Source organism: Petaurus breviceps, unplaced genomic scaffold, assembly GCF_028583685.1.
Source record: "Petaurus breviceps papuanus isolate PSGF00001 unplaced genomic scaffold, PetGlider_PUasm1.0 140, whole genome shotgun sequence".
Classification (NCBI taxonomy): Eukaryota; Metazoa; Chordata; class Mammalia; order Diprotodontia; family Petauridae; genus Petaurus; species Petaurus breviceps.
In genome coordinates this window covers 53,965,080-53,978,556 of record NW_027185698.1, presented here as the reverse complement: position 1 = coordinate 53,978,556, position 13,477 = coordinate 53,965,080, and the positions used below count along the sequence as shown (strand labels likewise).

Genomic DNA, 13,477 nt, shown 5'->3' with positions numbered 1-13,477 from the left:
CTCAGTTCTTTGCAGCCTGGCTTCCAATCTCATCACCACTCAACTGACCCCATTTCCTCCAGAATTACCAGTGATTTAATTGCTGAATAAGATGGCCTTTTCTCATTCCTCATCTGTCTTGATTTCTCTTGAGTCTTTGACACTGTTGATCTGGATTTTCATGCCTTTTATTCTCTTGTGGTTTGTGAGCACCTAAGGGTCAAGGACTCTCTCTCTCTCTCTTTTTTTTTTTTTACTCCCAGAACATATAATAGGCACTTTGTGTCTATACTTTGTGTCAATAAATGTTTATTGACTGACTGTTTTATGGGTTTATTTTTTTGCTACCTGTCTGACAGGATCAAAACCCCTATCATGCCCCCCAACCCTTGGTGAACTTCAAGGCTCTTTCCTGGGCCATCTTCTCCCTCTATACTCTCTCACTTCATCACCTCTTCAGCTGCTCTAGATTTTTCTTCTCTATGTAGGCAACTGTCAAATCTATACATTCATGCCACATCTCTGTATGGATCTCCAATCCTGCATTACCAATTGCCTTTTGGAAATTTCAAATTGGATATCCCATAGACATCTTCAAATTGGCGTGCTCCAGCCAGACCTCATTATGTTTCTTCCCCTAACTATCCATCCTCAGACTTCATTGTGTATGTGGGCACCATCTTTAAACCATCAGAGTTCACAACCTGTGTTATCCTTGAATTCTCCCTCTCCCACACTTCTTTACCTCCACAACATCTTTCAAAGCCACCACCCTGGTTCAAGCCCTCATTGCCCCTGTGGCGGCAGACCGAGTCCACTTTGAGTACTGCTCCATTTTGTTCACTCATGTATGTACCCTCCTATTCCTTCTTATAATGCAAGTCACCCCAAAGAGGACATGCATAGATTCTTGTGCAACCTGTTGTGTTGGAGAGATCTTCTATGAAGCCCCACCTATTCCTGTTTGAAAAAGGGAATTAAAACGCCGCAGGGTTCCAGTTCCCGATCTGGAGAGGCAATAGTCGGGTGGATTCTGCGAACCTGGCAGGTAGGAGAGGAGATGGGTACAGGGGTGAAGAGGAGAGGGGAGAACACACGGGGTTGGAGGAGGGGGCGGTGTTCCCTGGCCTGTAGATGCAGCCCCTGTCCGAGGTCCGGAGAAGCTTGGAAGGGTGAAGAATGGTCCCCGTCTACTCCCCGTCTCCTCCCTCTTTTCACCTCCTCCTTTCCTCTTCCCCCGTTTCCCACGCGCGGTTCCTTTTAGGTCCTGCACCTCTGGGGCATCTATAGGACTCCTGGAGCATTGGGGTTGGGGAGGGAAGACAGAGCAGGTCGGTGAATGGGTCTCCTCCTGCCCCCTCTCCTCACCTAGCCCGGGTCTCACATATGGGCTATGAGAGACCTAAGGGATCGCGCAGTCCTGCCTCTTCCACACTGGAGGAAACAGAGGCTCAGAGAGGGGACGAGATTGTTAAAATAATTGACACAGGGGCCAGTTAGGTGGCTCAGCGAATAGAGCACCCGCCCTGCAGTGGGAAGGACCTCAGTTCGAATGCGACCTCAGATACTTAACACAAAACTAGCCCTGAGACCTTGGGCAAGTCACTTATCCCTAATTGCCCTGCCTTCCTCCCTCCAAAAAGCAATATATATATATAAAATTCACACAGGCAGAATCTGGGTCCTTCTATTTCTTTCTCAGAGTCAAGGCCCTAGGAATGGGCCAGAGGAATAGTCTGGGTGTGACTATCAGGACTGGAGTGAGTCATGAGGACGCTGGGCTCCTGTAGCTCTGTTGGAAGACTTACTCTCACCTCCCCCCTCCCCCTCCATTCTCCATTCCCTCCCCATTCCCCCCACTTCCCCACTCTAACGAGCATAACTTCCTCTGTTATAAGTTTCTGCCCAACTAAAGTGACTCAGGAGACTGTCAGTACCAGGGAGCCTTCATTTATTTATTTGATTCTAGCAGACCAGTTTACAGGCATGGAAATCTTCCCATAGCCTTCCCATCTCACTGAGATCCAAACCCTCCTCAAACCTCTCTTTCCATACTCTGAATGGAGCACATCACTTAGCTCCACTACTTTCTCCGTGGAAGGCTTTAAAGGCTGTCTAATGTTTTACAATAGAAGTACTGACTTTGGAGTCAGAAGATGGAAACTCAAAGTCCCAGATCAGCTCTTTGAGAGCCCTGTGACCTCTGGCCAAGGGGTGCATCCTCCCAGAGACATGTCTGAAAAATCAGGGGATCAGTTTAGATGAACCCTAAGGCCCTTTCCAGCTCTAAATCAATGATCTGATGCTTCCTCATTTTCCAGATGATTTTGTGAGCCAGAGTGGCCACAAGACAAGTCTGGCATCACCATACTTAAGTAGAAGCCTTAATCCTGGAGGTCCAGGACTTATCCTGTACACCACAAAACGAAAGGCCAATTTCACACCAAATACACATTTACCATCCTTCGGTCAGGTCTTTACTGAGCCCCTAGGACTGGTCCAGAGAGGTGGCCACAAAGAGAGGAAGACCTGGGTTCAAGTCTTTCCTGTGACACATGCTGACTGTGTGACCTTGGACCACTCACCTAAACAGTGTAATTTTTGAGAGTATGAATTGCAGAGAAGATGCAGGGAAATAAGGAGGGAGCAAGGAGCAGAGTGGAGAGGGGCACTGAAGGGCATTCACACTGTGAGGGGCTGTGGCCTCTGAATAGGGGCTCTCCAGTATGTGGGCTGCTGTTCTCCAGAGAAGGTCCCCAGTACATGCAGGAACAGACAAGGGTGCTGTGTCAGCATTTAGGATGGTGGTAAAATGTTAGTACTTAAAAAGAGGCAGTGCAAGGAAGTGGATAGAGGACTGGACTTGGATCTGAAAGCCATGGGTTTTACTCCTGGTTCTGCACATTAAGAACTGTTTGACTTTTGGTAAATCCCCCAAGTTCTCAGTCTCCCTATCTGTACAATAAAGGGGTTGGACTGAATGAGCTCTTCAGGTATTTTTTAAGGTCTGATTCTGTGGGTTCTGAAGGACCTAAGATTTCACCCATCTCCACCTATGCCAGCCCTTCACCCTTTGGGTCTTTCAGACTGTCTGCAGCTGGAAACAGTCCTCTGGGCATGAGCTCCTTGGCACTTGGCCAGGCTGGTCCTTAGGTAAGAAGTGCATAGCCCTCTTTAGGCCCACATTCAAAGACTTTTTATGTTTGTGTTCTTTGAGAAGCAAGCATGGTTATCTCCATGCTGAAATTGGACAATTCTACAATTCTACAGGGTTTAGAAGAACAATGGTAATAAAGATAGTCCTAATTCTAGTCTGCATTTTATGTTGAAGAGAACTTTTGTCCATCCATGCAATCTCATGGGATCTGCACAACAGCCTGTGAGGTAATTAGCAAATATACTCCAAAACCCATTTCCCAGATATGGAAACTGAGGATCAGGGAAGTTAAGGGACTTGGCCAAGGTCACACAGTGAGTTCATGAGGTTATCCTTTCTAAGTCTTCCTCCTCTCCCAGGCTGTCTCTGCTGTGTGCTGATGAAGAAATAGGGAAATAAAAGTGACAGCCTGGAAGACACAGCAGGTTACTGATGCCAGACAGCCAGCTCTAATGAAGGGGCTTTTGGCCTAAAGGGAGCCTACTGCTCCTCTGACTCAACTGATGAATGTTGGTGAGTCATTGTTACTGTCCAGGCCTCAGTTTTCCAGTCTGGAACATGGGAGGGATGACGTCTGCTCTTTTGTAGTTTTAAGAGAATGAATGGGACTATTTATGCTCAACAACACTCAGGTGCACTTCTGAAGCAAGTAGACTGTATAGTCCTGCTTCCTTCTGGGTCTAGGATATGTGGGGTCACGTCTACTGTCCTCTGCCAAAGTGAATTACATGGAATACCAATTTACAGACACAATCCTGTGGGTGGAAATGCCAATTTACAGACCCTGAGACAGGAGCAGCAAGGTTCTTACTGCATCACTCTGCTTCTGGACCAAGATGTGCTTTCTGTAGCTGAGAGGGGATTTAGGACAGGGAGGGTGATTGTGTTAGGGAAATACATCTTCCCAGGGGCACTTGCATAGCATTTCCTGCGGGCACATGAATATCAGTTAGGATATAACTGCCCTGAGGGACCAAGCCCTGGATCAGAAGGGGATGTAGTTTGGGGAACTTTCACAGTTTCACAGTTCCCACAGACTGCAATTTCATGTAGTCAAAATTATCCATTTCACATTTTATAATGTTCTCTAATTCTTGTTTAGTCATAAAGTCTCTCCCTCTCCACAAATCTGACAGGTAAACTGTTACTTCTTTTCCAAGATTGCTTACAGTATCAACCTTTATACCTAGATCGTGCACCCATTTAGACCTGATTTTGGTATATGGTGTTAGATAATGGTCTATGCCCAGTTTCTGCCATACTATATTCCAGTTTTCCCAGCAGTTTTTGTCAAATAGTAAGTTCTTATCCCAAAAACTAGTGTCTTGGGGTTTATCAAACAATAGATTACTATAGTCATTGACTGCTGAATCTTGTGTGCCTAATCATTCCATTGATCCACTCCTCTATTCTCCAGCCAGTACCAAGTAGTTTTGATGACTGCTGCTTTATAATACACATTGAAATCTGGTATAGCTAGTCCACCTTCCCTAGTATTTCTTTTCATTAATTCCCTTGATATTCTGGACCGTTTATTCTTCCAAATGAATTTTGTTACTATTTTTTCTAGCTCTATAAAGTAGTTTTTTGGTAAATTGATTGGTATGGCACTAAAGATATCATTTAATTTGGGTAAAATTGTCCTTTTTATTATATTAGTTCGACCTAGATATGAGCAATTGATATTTTTCCAATTAGTTAGATCTGACTTTATTTGTATGAAAAGTGTTTTGTAGTTGTGGTCGTATAGGCCCTGGGTTTGTTTTGGCAGGTTGATTCCCAAATATTTTATAATGTCTACAGTAACTTTAAATGGGATTTCTCTTTCTATCTCTTGCTGTTGAATTTCATTGGAAATATATAGGAATGCCGAGGATTTATGTGGATTTATTTTATATCCTGCAACTTTGCCAAATTTGTTTATTGTCTCAAGTAGTTTTTCACTTGATTCTCTGGGATTCTCTAAGTATATCATCATATCATCTGCAAAGAGTGATAGCTTGGTCTTTTCTTTGGCTAATTTGATTCCTTTGATTTCTTTTTCTTCTCCAATTGCTACTGCGAATATTTCTAGTACCAGATTCAATAAGAGGGGCGATAGTGGACAGCCTTGTTTCACCCCTGATCTTATGGGAAATGCTTCTAGTTTATCCACATTACATATAATACTTGCTGATGGCTTTAAATAGATGCTACCCATTATTTTAAGGAAGGCTCCATTTATTCCTATACTTGCCAGTGTTCTTAATAGGAATGGATGTTGTATTTTGTCACAAGCATTTTCTGCATCTGTTGAGATGATCATGTGGTTTCTGCTAGCTTTATTGTTGATATGCTCAATTATACTGATGGTTTTCCTAATGTTACATCATCCTTGCATTCCTGGAATAAATCCTACCTGATCAAAGTGTATCATTCTTGAGATAAGTTGCTGTAGTCTTTTTGCTAGTATTTTATTTAGAATTTTTGCATCTATATTCATGAGGGAGATTGGTCTATAATTTTCTTTCTCTGTTTTATCTCTTCCTGATTTAGGTATCAGTACCATATTTGTGTCATAAAAAGAATTTGGTAGGACTCCTTCACTAATTTTCCCAAACAGTTTGTAGAGTATTGGAATCAATTGTTTTGTAAATGTTTGATAGAATTCACTAGTAAACCCATCTGGCCCTGGAGATTTTTTCCTAGGGAGTTGACTGATGGCTTGTTCAATTTCTTTTTCTGAGATAGGGTTGTTTAAGTAATTTACTTCCTCTTCAGTTAATCTGGGCAACTTGTATTTTTGTAAATATTCATCCATTTCCCTAAGATTGTCAAATTTATGTGCATGCAATTGGGAAGAGTAATTGCTAATTATTTTTATTTCCTATTCATTGGAGGTAGATTTACCCTTTTCATTTTTGATACTCATAATTTGGTGTTCTTCTTTCTTTTTTTTTATCATATTGATTAAGGGTCTATCAATTTTATTGTTTTTTTCATAAAACCAGCTCTTGATTTTATTTATTAATTCAATAGTTTTCTTAATTTCAATTTTATTAATCTCTCCTTTGGTTTTCAATATTTCTGATTTACTATTTAATTGAGGATTTTGAATTTCTTCTTTTTCTGGGTTTTTCAATTGTATGTCCAATTCATTGCCCTCCCTTTTCTCTAATTTAATCATGTATGCACTCGGGGATATAAAACTTCCCTTAAGAACTTCCTTTAATGCATCCCACAAATTTTGGTATGTTGTCTCATTATTATCATTCTCTTGAACGAAATTACTAATTGTTTCTATAATTTCTTTTTTGACCCACTCATTCTTTAGGATTAAATTGTTTAATTTCCAATTAGCTTTTAGTCTGTCTTTCCATGGCTCTTTATTGCATCAAGATCTGAGAAGGATCCATTTAATATTTCTGCCTTACTGCACAGAATTGTGAGGTTTTTATGCCCTAGAACATGGTCAATTTTTGAATATGTGCCATAAACTGCTGGGAAGAAAGTATATTCCTTTTTATCCCCATTCAGTTTTCTCCAGAAATCTATCATACCTACCCTCTCTAAAATTCTGTTCATCTCCTTAACTTCTTTCTTGTTTATTTTGAGGTTGTATTTATCAAGTATGAGAGGGGGAGATTAAGGTCTCCCACTAGTATCGTTTTGCTATCTATTTCTTCCTCTAATTCCTTTACCTTCTCCTCTAGGAATTTGGATGCTATACCACTTGGTGCATATATGCTCAGTAATGATATTCCTTCATGCTTGATGGTGCCTTTTTGTGGGATATAGTTTCCTTCCTTATCTCTTTTAATTAGATTGATTTTTGCTTTTGCTTTATCTGACATAAGGATTGCTACCCCTGCTGTTTTTTACTTTAGCTGAGGCATGATACATGTATTTTACCCCAGTCTTTTACCTTTACCCAGTGTGTATCCCTCTATTTCAGATGTGTCTCTTGTAAACAGCATATTGTAGCATTATGATTTTTAATCCATTCTGCTATGCACCTCCCCTTTATGGGAGAGTTCATTCCATTCACATTTATAGTTATGATTATTATCTGTTTCTTCCCCTCCATCCTATTCCCTCCCCTGTTAATGCTTATATTTTTCTCCCCTTCTCGCTTCCCCTCATTAATATTTTTCCTTTTGACCACTGCCTCTCTCAGTATTCCCTTATAAGCCCCCCTCCCTTTTCCTCCTCTTCCCCCTTTCTTCTTCCCCTGCTGGCCGGGCACTCTGGGCCCCCCTCAGCATCTGCTGGACCCACCCTCAGGCCTGCCTCTGAGTCTGCAGGCTGCACCCTTGTCTGGCAGTGGTTCCCTTAGTACCTCCAAAGATCCAAAATTTTGAGAGAAGAAATCAACATTTTACAAAAATTGTTAGAAAAACCGGGAAGCAGTTGGGCAGAAAGTAGATATAGACCAACATCTTACATTGGATACCAAGATAAGGTCAAAATGTGTACATGATTTAAAAATAAAAGGTCATATCATAACTAAATTTGGGGAGCATAGTATAGTTTACCTGTCAGATCTATATATGAGGGAAGATTTATAATGAAACAAGTTATACACAGCATTATGGAATGTAAAATTGATAATTTTGATTACATTAAATTAAAAGTTTTTGCACAAACAAATACAATGCAACCAAGATTTAAAGGAAAGCAGGAAAGTGTGGAAAATATTTCTGGCAAGTTTCTCTGCAAAAGCCCTCATTTCTCAAAGACATAGAGAACTGAGTCAAATTTACAAAAATACAAGCAATTTCCCAATTGATAAATGGTCAAAGGATGTGAATTAGGTAGTTTTCAGACAAAGAAATCAAAGTTATCTGTAGTCATATGAAAAAATGTTCTAAATAATTATTGATTTTAGAAATGCAAATTTTAATAACTCTGGGATACCACCTCATACTTTATTACATCGACTATTATAACAGAAAAGGAAAATGGTAAATGTTGGAGGGATGTGGAAAAATTGGGGGCACTAATGTACTTTTAGTGAAGTTGTGAACAACGGATCCATTTTGGAGAGAACTTTGGAATTATGTCCACCCACTACAAAATCGTATGTACACTTTATCCCAGCAATGCTGCTACTAGGTCTGTATCCCAAAGAAATCAGCAACAACAAGCAAAAAAAGAAAGGGGTTTATACGTACAAAATTATTCATAGCAGTTCTTTTTGTGTTTGAAAAGAATTGGCAATTGAGGGGATGCCTGTGAATTGGGGAACGGCTGAATGATTTGTGGTATTTGATTGTGGTGGAATCCTACTCTACTATAAGAAATGATGAGCAGCATGATTTCAGAAAAACATGGGAAGATCTGGGGGAACCAGGCGGGGGAAAATCTTGGGGCGTGGTCACACGATTCCGCAGCCCATCTCCCTATAGTCTTTATACTGGCACTCTTGGTCAGTCTCTCCAGATTTGTCCAGGCGGGATAGCAAAGCTGTTGCTGAATTAGGTTGGCTGCCTCAATTTACCTCCCTCGCTTCCAATTCCTTGAATGCACAGACGGTTAGAGCACCGAGCTTTTAAGAATCATTTAAGAATTGTAAGCCCAAAGCCCTTCCACTTTTTTTTTTTTAACACCTGCTGGTATATAAGGAAGAGGCACCGAACCTCTTCCCTGGCTGGAATCACCCTTATGGCTCTTCTTGGTCACTTCCCCGCAGTCACTGCCTTGTTTTTAGGAGAGCTCCTGGGGCTGTGTGCTGCACATTATGTTTCAGGTAAGGAAGGGGGTGAATTCAATTTACCGGGTGGGGGGTCGCGTTCCCAAGCCTGACTGAGATGACTCTGGTAATGGGAGTGGCTGCCGCCATCCCGACTGGTCCCCTGGTGTTCTTTGGGCCAGATTTGTCCAGGCGGGATGGGCAGCCTGTTGCTGAATGAGGTCGGCTTCTTCACTTCTAATTCCTTAAATGCACTAAACTAAAGTTAGGACTGCGCTGCGAGATTTTTTTTTTTTAAGCAATTGGGTTTAAGTAAGTTGTTCAGGGTTACTCGGCCAGTTATTTCTGGGTGTGGTGCTAAGTATATGAGCCAGGATAATATTCCCCCATGTCATCGCGAGATTTTGAGTCATTTAAGAATTCTAGATTCTGGCGCATTCTAACTCAATGCCCCTCCATCGCCTTTTTTTTTTTTTTTAATAGTGAAGGAAAGAGGTCCAGAAGGGAGAACACGTGACAAAGATAGCAAGTACCAGAACTGAAATTGGAATCTAGGACTTCTCCCTCCCTTCCCCTAGTTCCCCCCGCACCCCCCCCCCATCAGGCTAGAAACCAGGGCTAGAAGGAGGAATACTAAAAAAAGTGATTCTGTCCTGGTGATGGGGTACCTGGGGGTCTAGGTCAATTTGTGGAACCAATTAGTAAAACCAGTCTGTGCAGTTGTAACTGCAATTTGTATTGTAAAATTGTAATCTGTGAAATCCCTTTCCCAGCCTTGGGCTCTGCCCCTTGTCCCTATCAGCACTCGGCCTAGGCAACACCTTGTGACTCATTTATTTTTACTTAATCTCTTCATGTCTTCTCCTGCCTGCTCCAAACGCTCCTTTGCCTGGCTTCTGGGCTCCTCCTGTCTGTCCCAAATCTCATCTAAACTATCTATGCACTAAAGTCACAAGTTCCTCTTGGTCAGCTCTAACCTTTATCTATGCTCTGAGGTCCCTTCCCTCTGGTCAGCCCTGACTATGGCAGCCCTACCCTTTAAAAGTTAAAGCATGGACCCCTCTCACTCGCAGGTTGCCTAAGGACTCTTGCCCGCTGTAAAGGAGTAAAAATAAACTTTCTCAACTCTAACTCCAAGCAAGGCTGAGCTGAATTCTTTCCAGACGCCATTGCAGGTATGCTGGTCTTGGATAAGATCAGGGTTCCTGCTGAACCTATTGGGATTCCGTCCCTCATCAATGGCGCGCCAGTCTGAAGAGAATCCTGGGCGTCCACACCTATAAAATGAAGGATTTAAACTAGATAAGCTCGAAATCTGTGACCTAGGTTCCTTCATTTCCAGAGGAGAAAAATGCATGAAGTCCAGAGAGGTTTCGTAGTACGTAGTAAATAAATGACAGAGGTTGGACGTGAAACAGCTTTTCATCATAGCTGTCCTTGAGCTGTAGCAGGCAGAAACCAAGCTCTGGGGCTGTGTTCTGTGGGGGAGACTAGAGACTGGGAATTGATCCCTTTCCCTAAGGGAGTTTACTAAGTAGGAAGGACTGTAAGACTCGGAAATATCTCCTGAGGGTTGGAAGGAAATTAAAAATTCAGGAAAGCAACTCTCCTAGCATAATCTCTAAAAGGTCGTTTCCCAGCCTCTTTTTGAAAGACCTACTATGTATGCTCTGAAAGGCATTTTATCTCTCAAACAATAGCTTTGTTAGGCTTTCCCCGGCGTCCCTCATATTAAGCTGTCCCATCAGTCCTTGGCTTTCCTTCCTCCAGGAAGTATGCCACGTACCCTCAACTCCCATGTTGTACAAACGGACTTGTCTACCCAACGATTTTCTTAGCAGCTGATGCTGGAAGAACTTGGTAGAATGAATGGATTCGCCTTTCTGGGGAGGTGGCGGAGAGACAGGGCATTTTTTGATTTCTGTATTTGGTAGACTGAGGGCAAACAGATTTTCCCCTGCCTCTTGCCTGCGTCAGGTTTAGTGGGGTAGACACCCGGCTAATACACCCAATGGGTCTGAGACCCCTCAGTTACCCTCAACCTGAGCCAAGGGTTTAGCAGGCTCCTGTGTTTGCCACAGCTTGTTGGAGCCATAGGTGAGAGTTGGGTGGAATAGGTGGACACCAAAGGTGGAATGCAGCCCTGGTAGTCGGATTTCCTGCACTTCCAGGGCAAGGTGGGAGGCTGCTTTTCCTTCAAATTGGAAGGTGGGCAGCCGTTTTCTTGCCTGCCTGTGCCACGGAGAGTGTTAACTAAAGACTTAAGTCTCAAACTGGAGTCACGGTCACGGCGTGGTCACTCTTGGGTCACTTTCCCTGAGCATGGGAGCCGCCTTCGCTGGTGAACTCCATAAGCCTTGCATTGCTTCACAAATTTCCGTTCCGATTGCTCTTCTCTCCAGGTCCCACCTGGACCACGGCAATGACCGCCTTATTGTTCTCTCCGCTCCCTCTAATGCATCCTCTACATAGCTACCCACGTGAGGAGGGGGGTGGCTCACTCGGTATGCTTCTACCCATGTATTTGTACGTGTTATCTCCTCCTATAGCATGTAGCTTCCTTGAAAGCAGAGGGTATTTGAAATTTTGTAGCCCCGATGCCTGTGATTTCCCTAAAGCACAGGTTTCACTGGGTCACTGCCCCCCCCCCCCCAACCTTAGTAAACTCCAGACGCCAGTGTTGGCTGTTTAATTAGTTACTGAAGAGATCCTCTCTAGGAATTTCCTTAAAAAAACAAAAATACGAAGGAAAAAAAAACCCAAAACCAAACCAAGACAGCCCGGCTTCTAGTTCCCTGATCTGCAGCCATGGTGAGAGACAAGTTGGATGGATTCTGTGTGGCTGGCGGGTAGGAGAGGAGAAGACAAGAGGTGAGAAGAGAACGGACGGGGTTGCAGGAGGGGGCGGGGTTCCCAGGGCTTTAAGTGCAGACCCAGTTGGGGGTCCGGAGAGGCTTGGCCCAGCTCCTCTCCAACCCTTCACCTCCGAGGCATCATGTTGGGGTCATTGAGTTAGGGTTCAATACAGACAGGCTCCGGGTGGGCGGATGGAGCTCGTTGCTGAATGGGTGGGTAGGTTCCTCCTGCTCCCTTTCTTGGCCTAGTCCCGGGTCTCACGCAAGTGCCCTGAGAAATCTAAGGGATGGAGAGACCTAAGGGTTTTCCCAGTACCACCTCTTCATTTGGCATTGGAAGAAACTGGGACCCAGAGAGGGGACAAGATGTTAAAATAATTCACACAGGCTGGAGAACAGGGTTTGGAATCTGGATCTTTCTCTTCCTTTTCCCAGAGCCCAGTCCCTGGGAATGAACCAGGAGGAGGGCAGTCTGGGAGTGACTATCAGGACTCTGGAATTTTTCTTGTTGTCTTTTGTCCTTCCTTCTTGGAGAGGACCAGGATTGCAGGGAAATGATGCCAGAACTTGCAAGTGCATTGTATTTCCCTGAGCGAGGCTTGCATTCACTCACTTTCTCCTCGGGGGAAACTCTGGAGTGAATCTCAGGAGGGCCGCAGGGTTCCTTTGTAAGGGTTTTCCCTCTTCATCCCCAATCCCTCCCCACTCTGTCCACACGCACAGCCTCCTCTTTTCGCCATGGTCTACCCCAACTTTTGTGGCTCAAAAGACTGTCGGTGCTAGGAAGACTACATTCTTTTATTTACTTGATTCTAACAGACATTTCTGCAATGAATGTTCCCAATTTTACAGGCATCGAAATCTTCCCAATTCCTCCTTATCTCAGTGAGATCCAAACCCTCCTCAAACCTCTCTTTCCTTACTCTGAATTGAACCCTTCACTTACCTCCCCTACTTTCTCAGTGGGAAGGTTTTAAAGGCTGTCTATTGCCTTACAATAGAAGTACTGAATTTGGAGTCAGAAGATGCAGGTTCAAAAACACAGACCAGTGTTTGAGAGCCCTGTGACCTCTGATCCAGGAGTGCCTCCTCCCAGAGACATATCTGAAAAACCAGGGGATCAGATTGGATGAACTCTAAAGTCCTTCCCAGCTCTAAGTCAATGATTTGATGCTTTCTCATTTTCCAGAGTTGGAAATGTGTGTGTGTGTGGGGGGGGGGGGGGAAGGGGGGGGGGGAGGGGAGGGAGGGTGGGCATGGCGGGATGAAGAGGTACCTGTGAGATCCTGGTTGGGAAAGAACTTGGAAACCTTTGAGGCTGGGAAAGGGATTTTACAGATTACAATTTTACAATACAAACTGCAGTTACAATTGTACAAACTGGTTTTACAAATTGATTTAGACCCCAGGTACCCCATCAATTAGACATAGGCAAAGAGATGCATGACATTTTGGTAGAGAGAGCCTTTATGAAGTGCTTCCTATGTGCCCTGCCCTGGGGTAAGTGTTGGGGGCACAAAGACAAGAAAGCAAGGAGGGCCCTGCTCTGGAGGAGCTAGCATTGTAATAAGGAAGACAAAACATCAAGGGGACCTGGAAAGGGGGTGAGGAGAGAAAAGTGTCCCTGAGGGGGATGGAGCAGGCCAGACAATGAGGCAGAAATGGAGAGGGAGTGAGCCAGGCATCATGTGCTATGAACTCTGAGGTCATCCAAATCCTCCCTCCCATGACCTTTAGCTTCAGTCTATCTTAGCCACTGGCAGGTATGGTCACACCTTGGATCTTGCCACATTCATAAGTGGGCCACCTCCCTCC

The 13,477-nt window shown here is 43.8% G+C and overlaps 1 protein-coding gene across 4 annotated transcripts in view; it reads left to right on the top strand.

Moving 5' to 3' along the window:
* The first annotated feature begins 894 nt into the window (after window positions 1-894).
* The window catches only part of NCR3LG1 (natural killer cell cytotoxicity receptor 3 ligand 1), a 32,631-nt gene continuing 20,048 nt past the window's right edge, over window positions 895-13,477 (top strand). The window contains exon 1 of one of the 4 annotated variants that reach the window (XM_069073269.1): window positions 895-1,027. Coding sequence is in view for 2 of the 4 variants with exons in the window: in XM_069073261.1 (XP_068929362.1) it covers window positions 8,639-8,864 (226 nt within the window). In the remaining 2 variants the exon portion in view is untranslated. Of the gene's footprint in view, window positions 1,028-7,873; window positions 8,865-13,477 lie in introns of those variants that run through there. The other 3 variants (XM_069073277.1, XM_069073261.1, XM_069073251.1) reach the window with 3 other exon arrangements.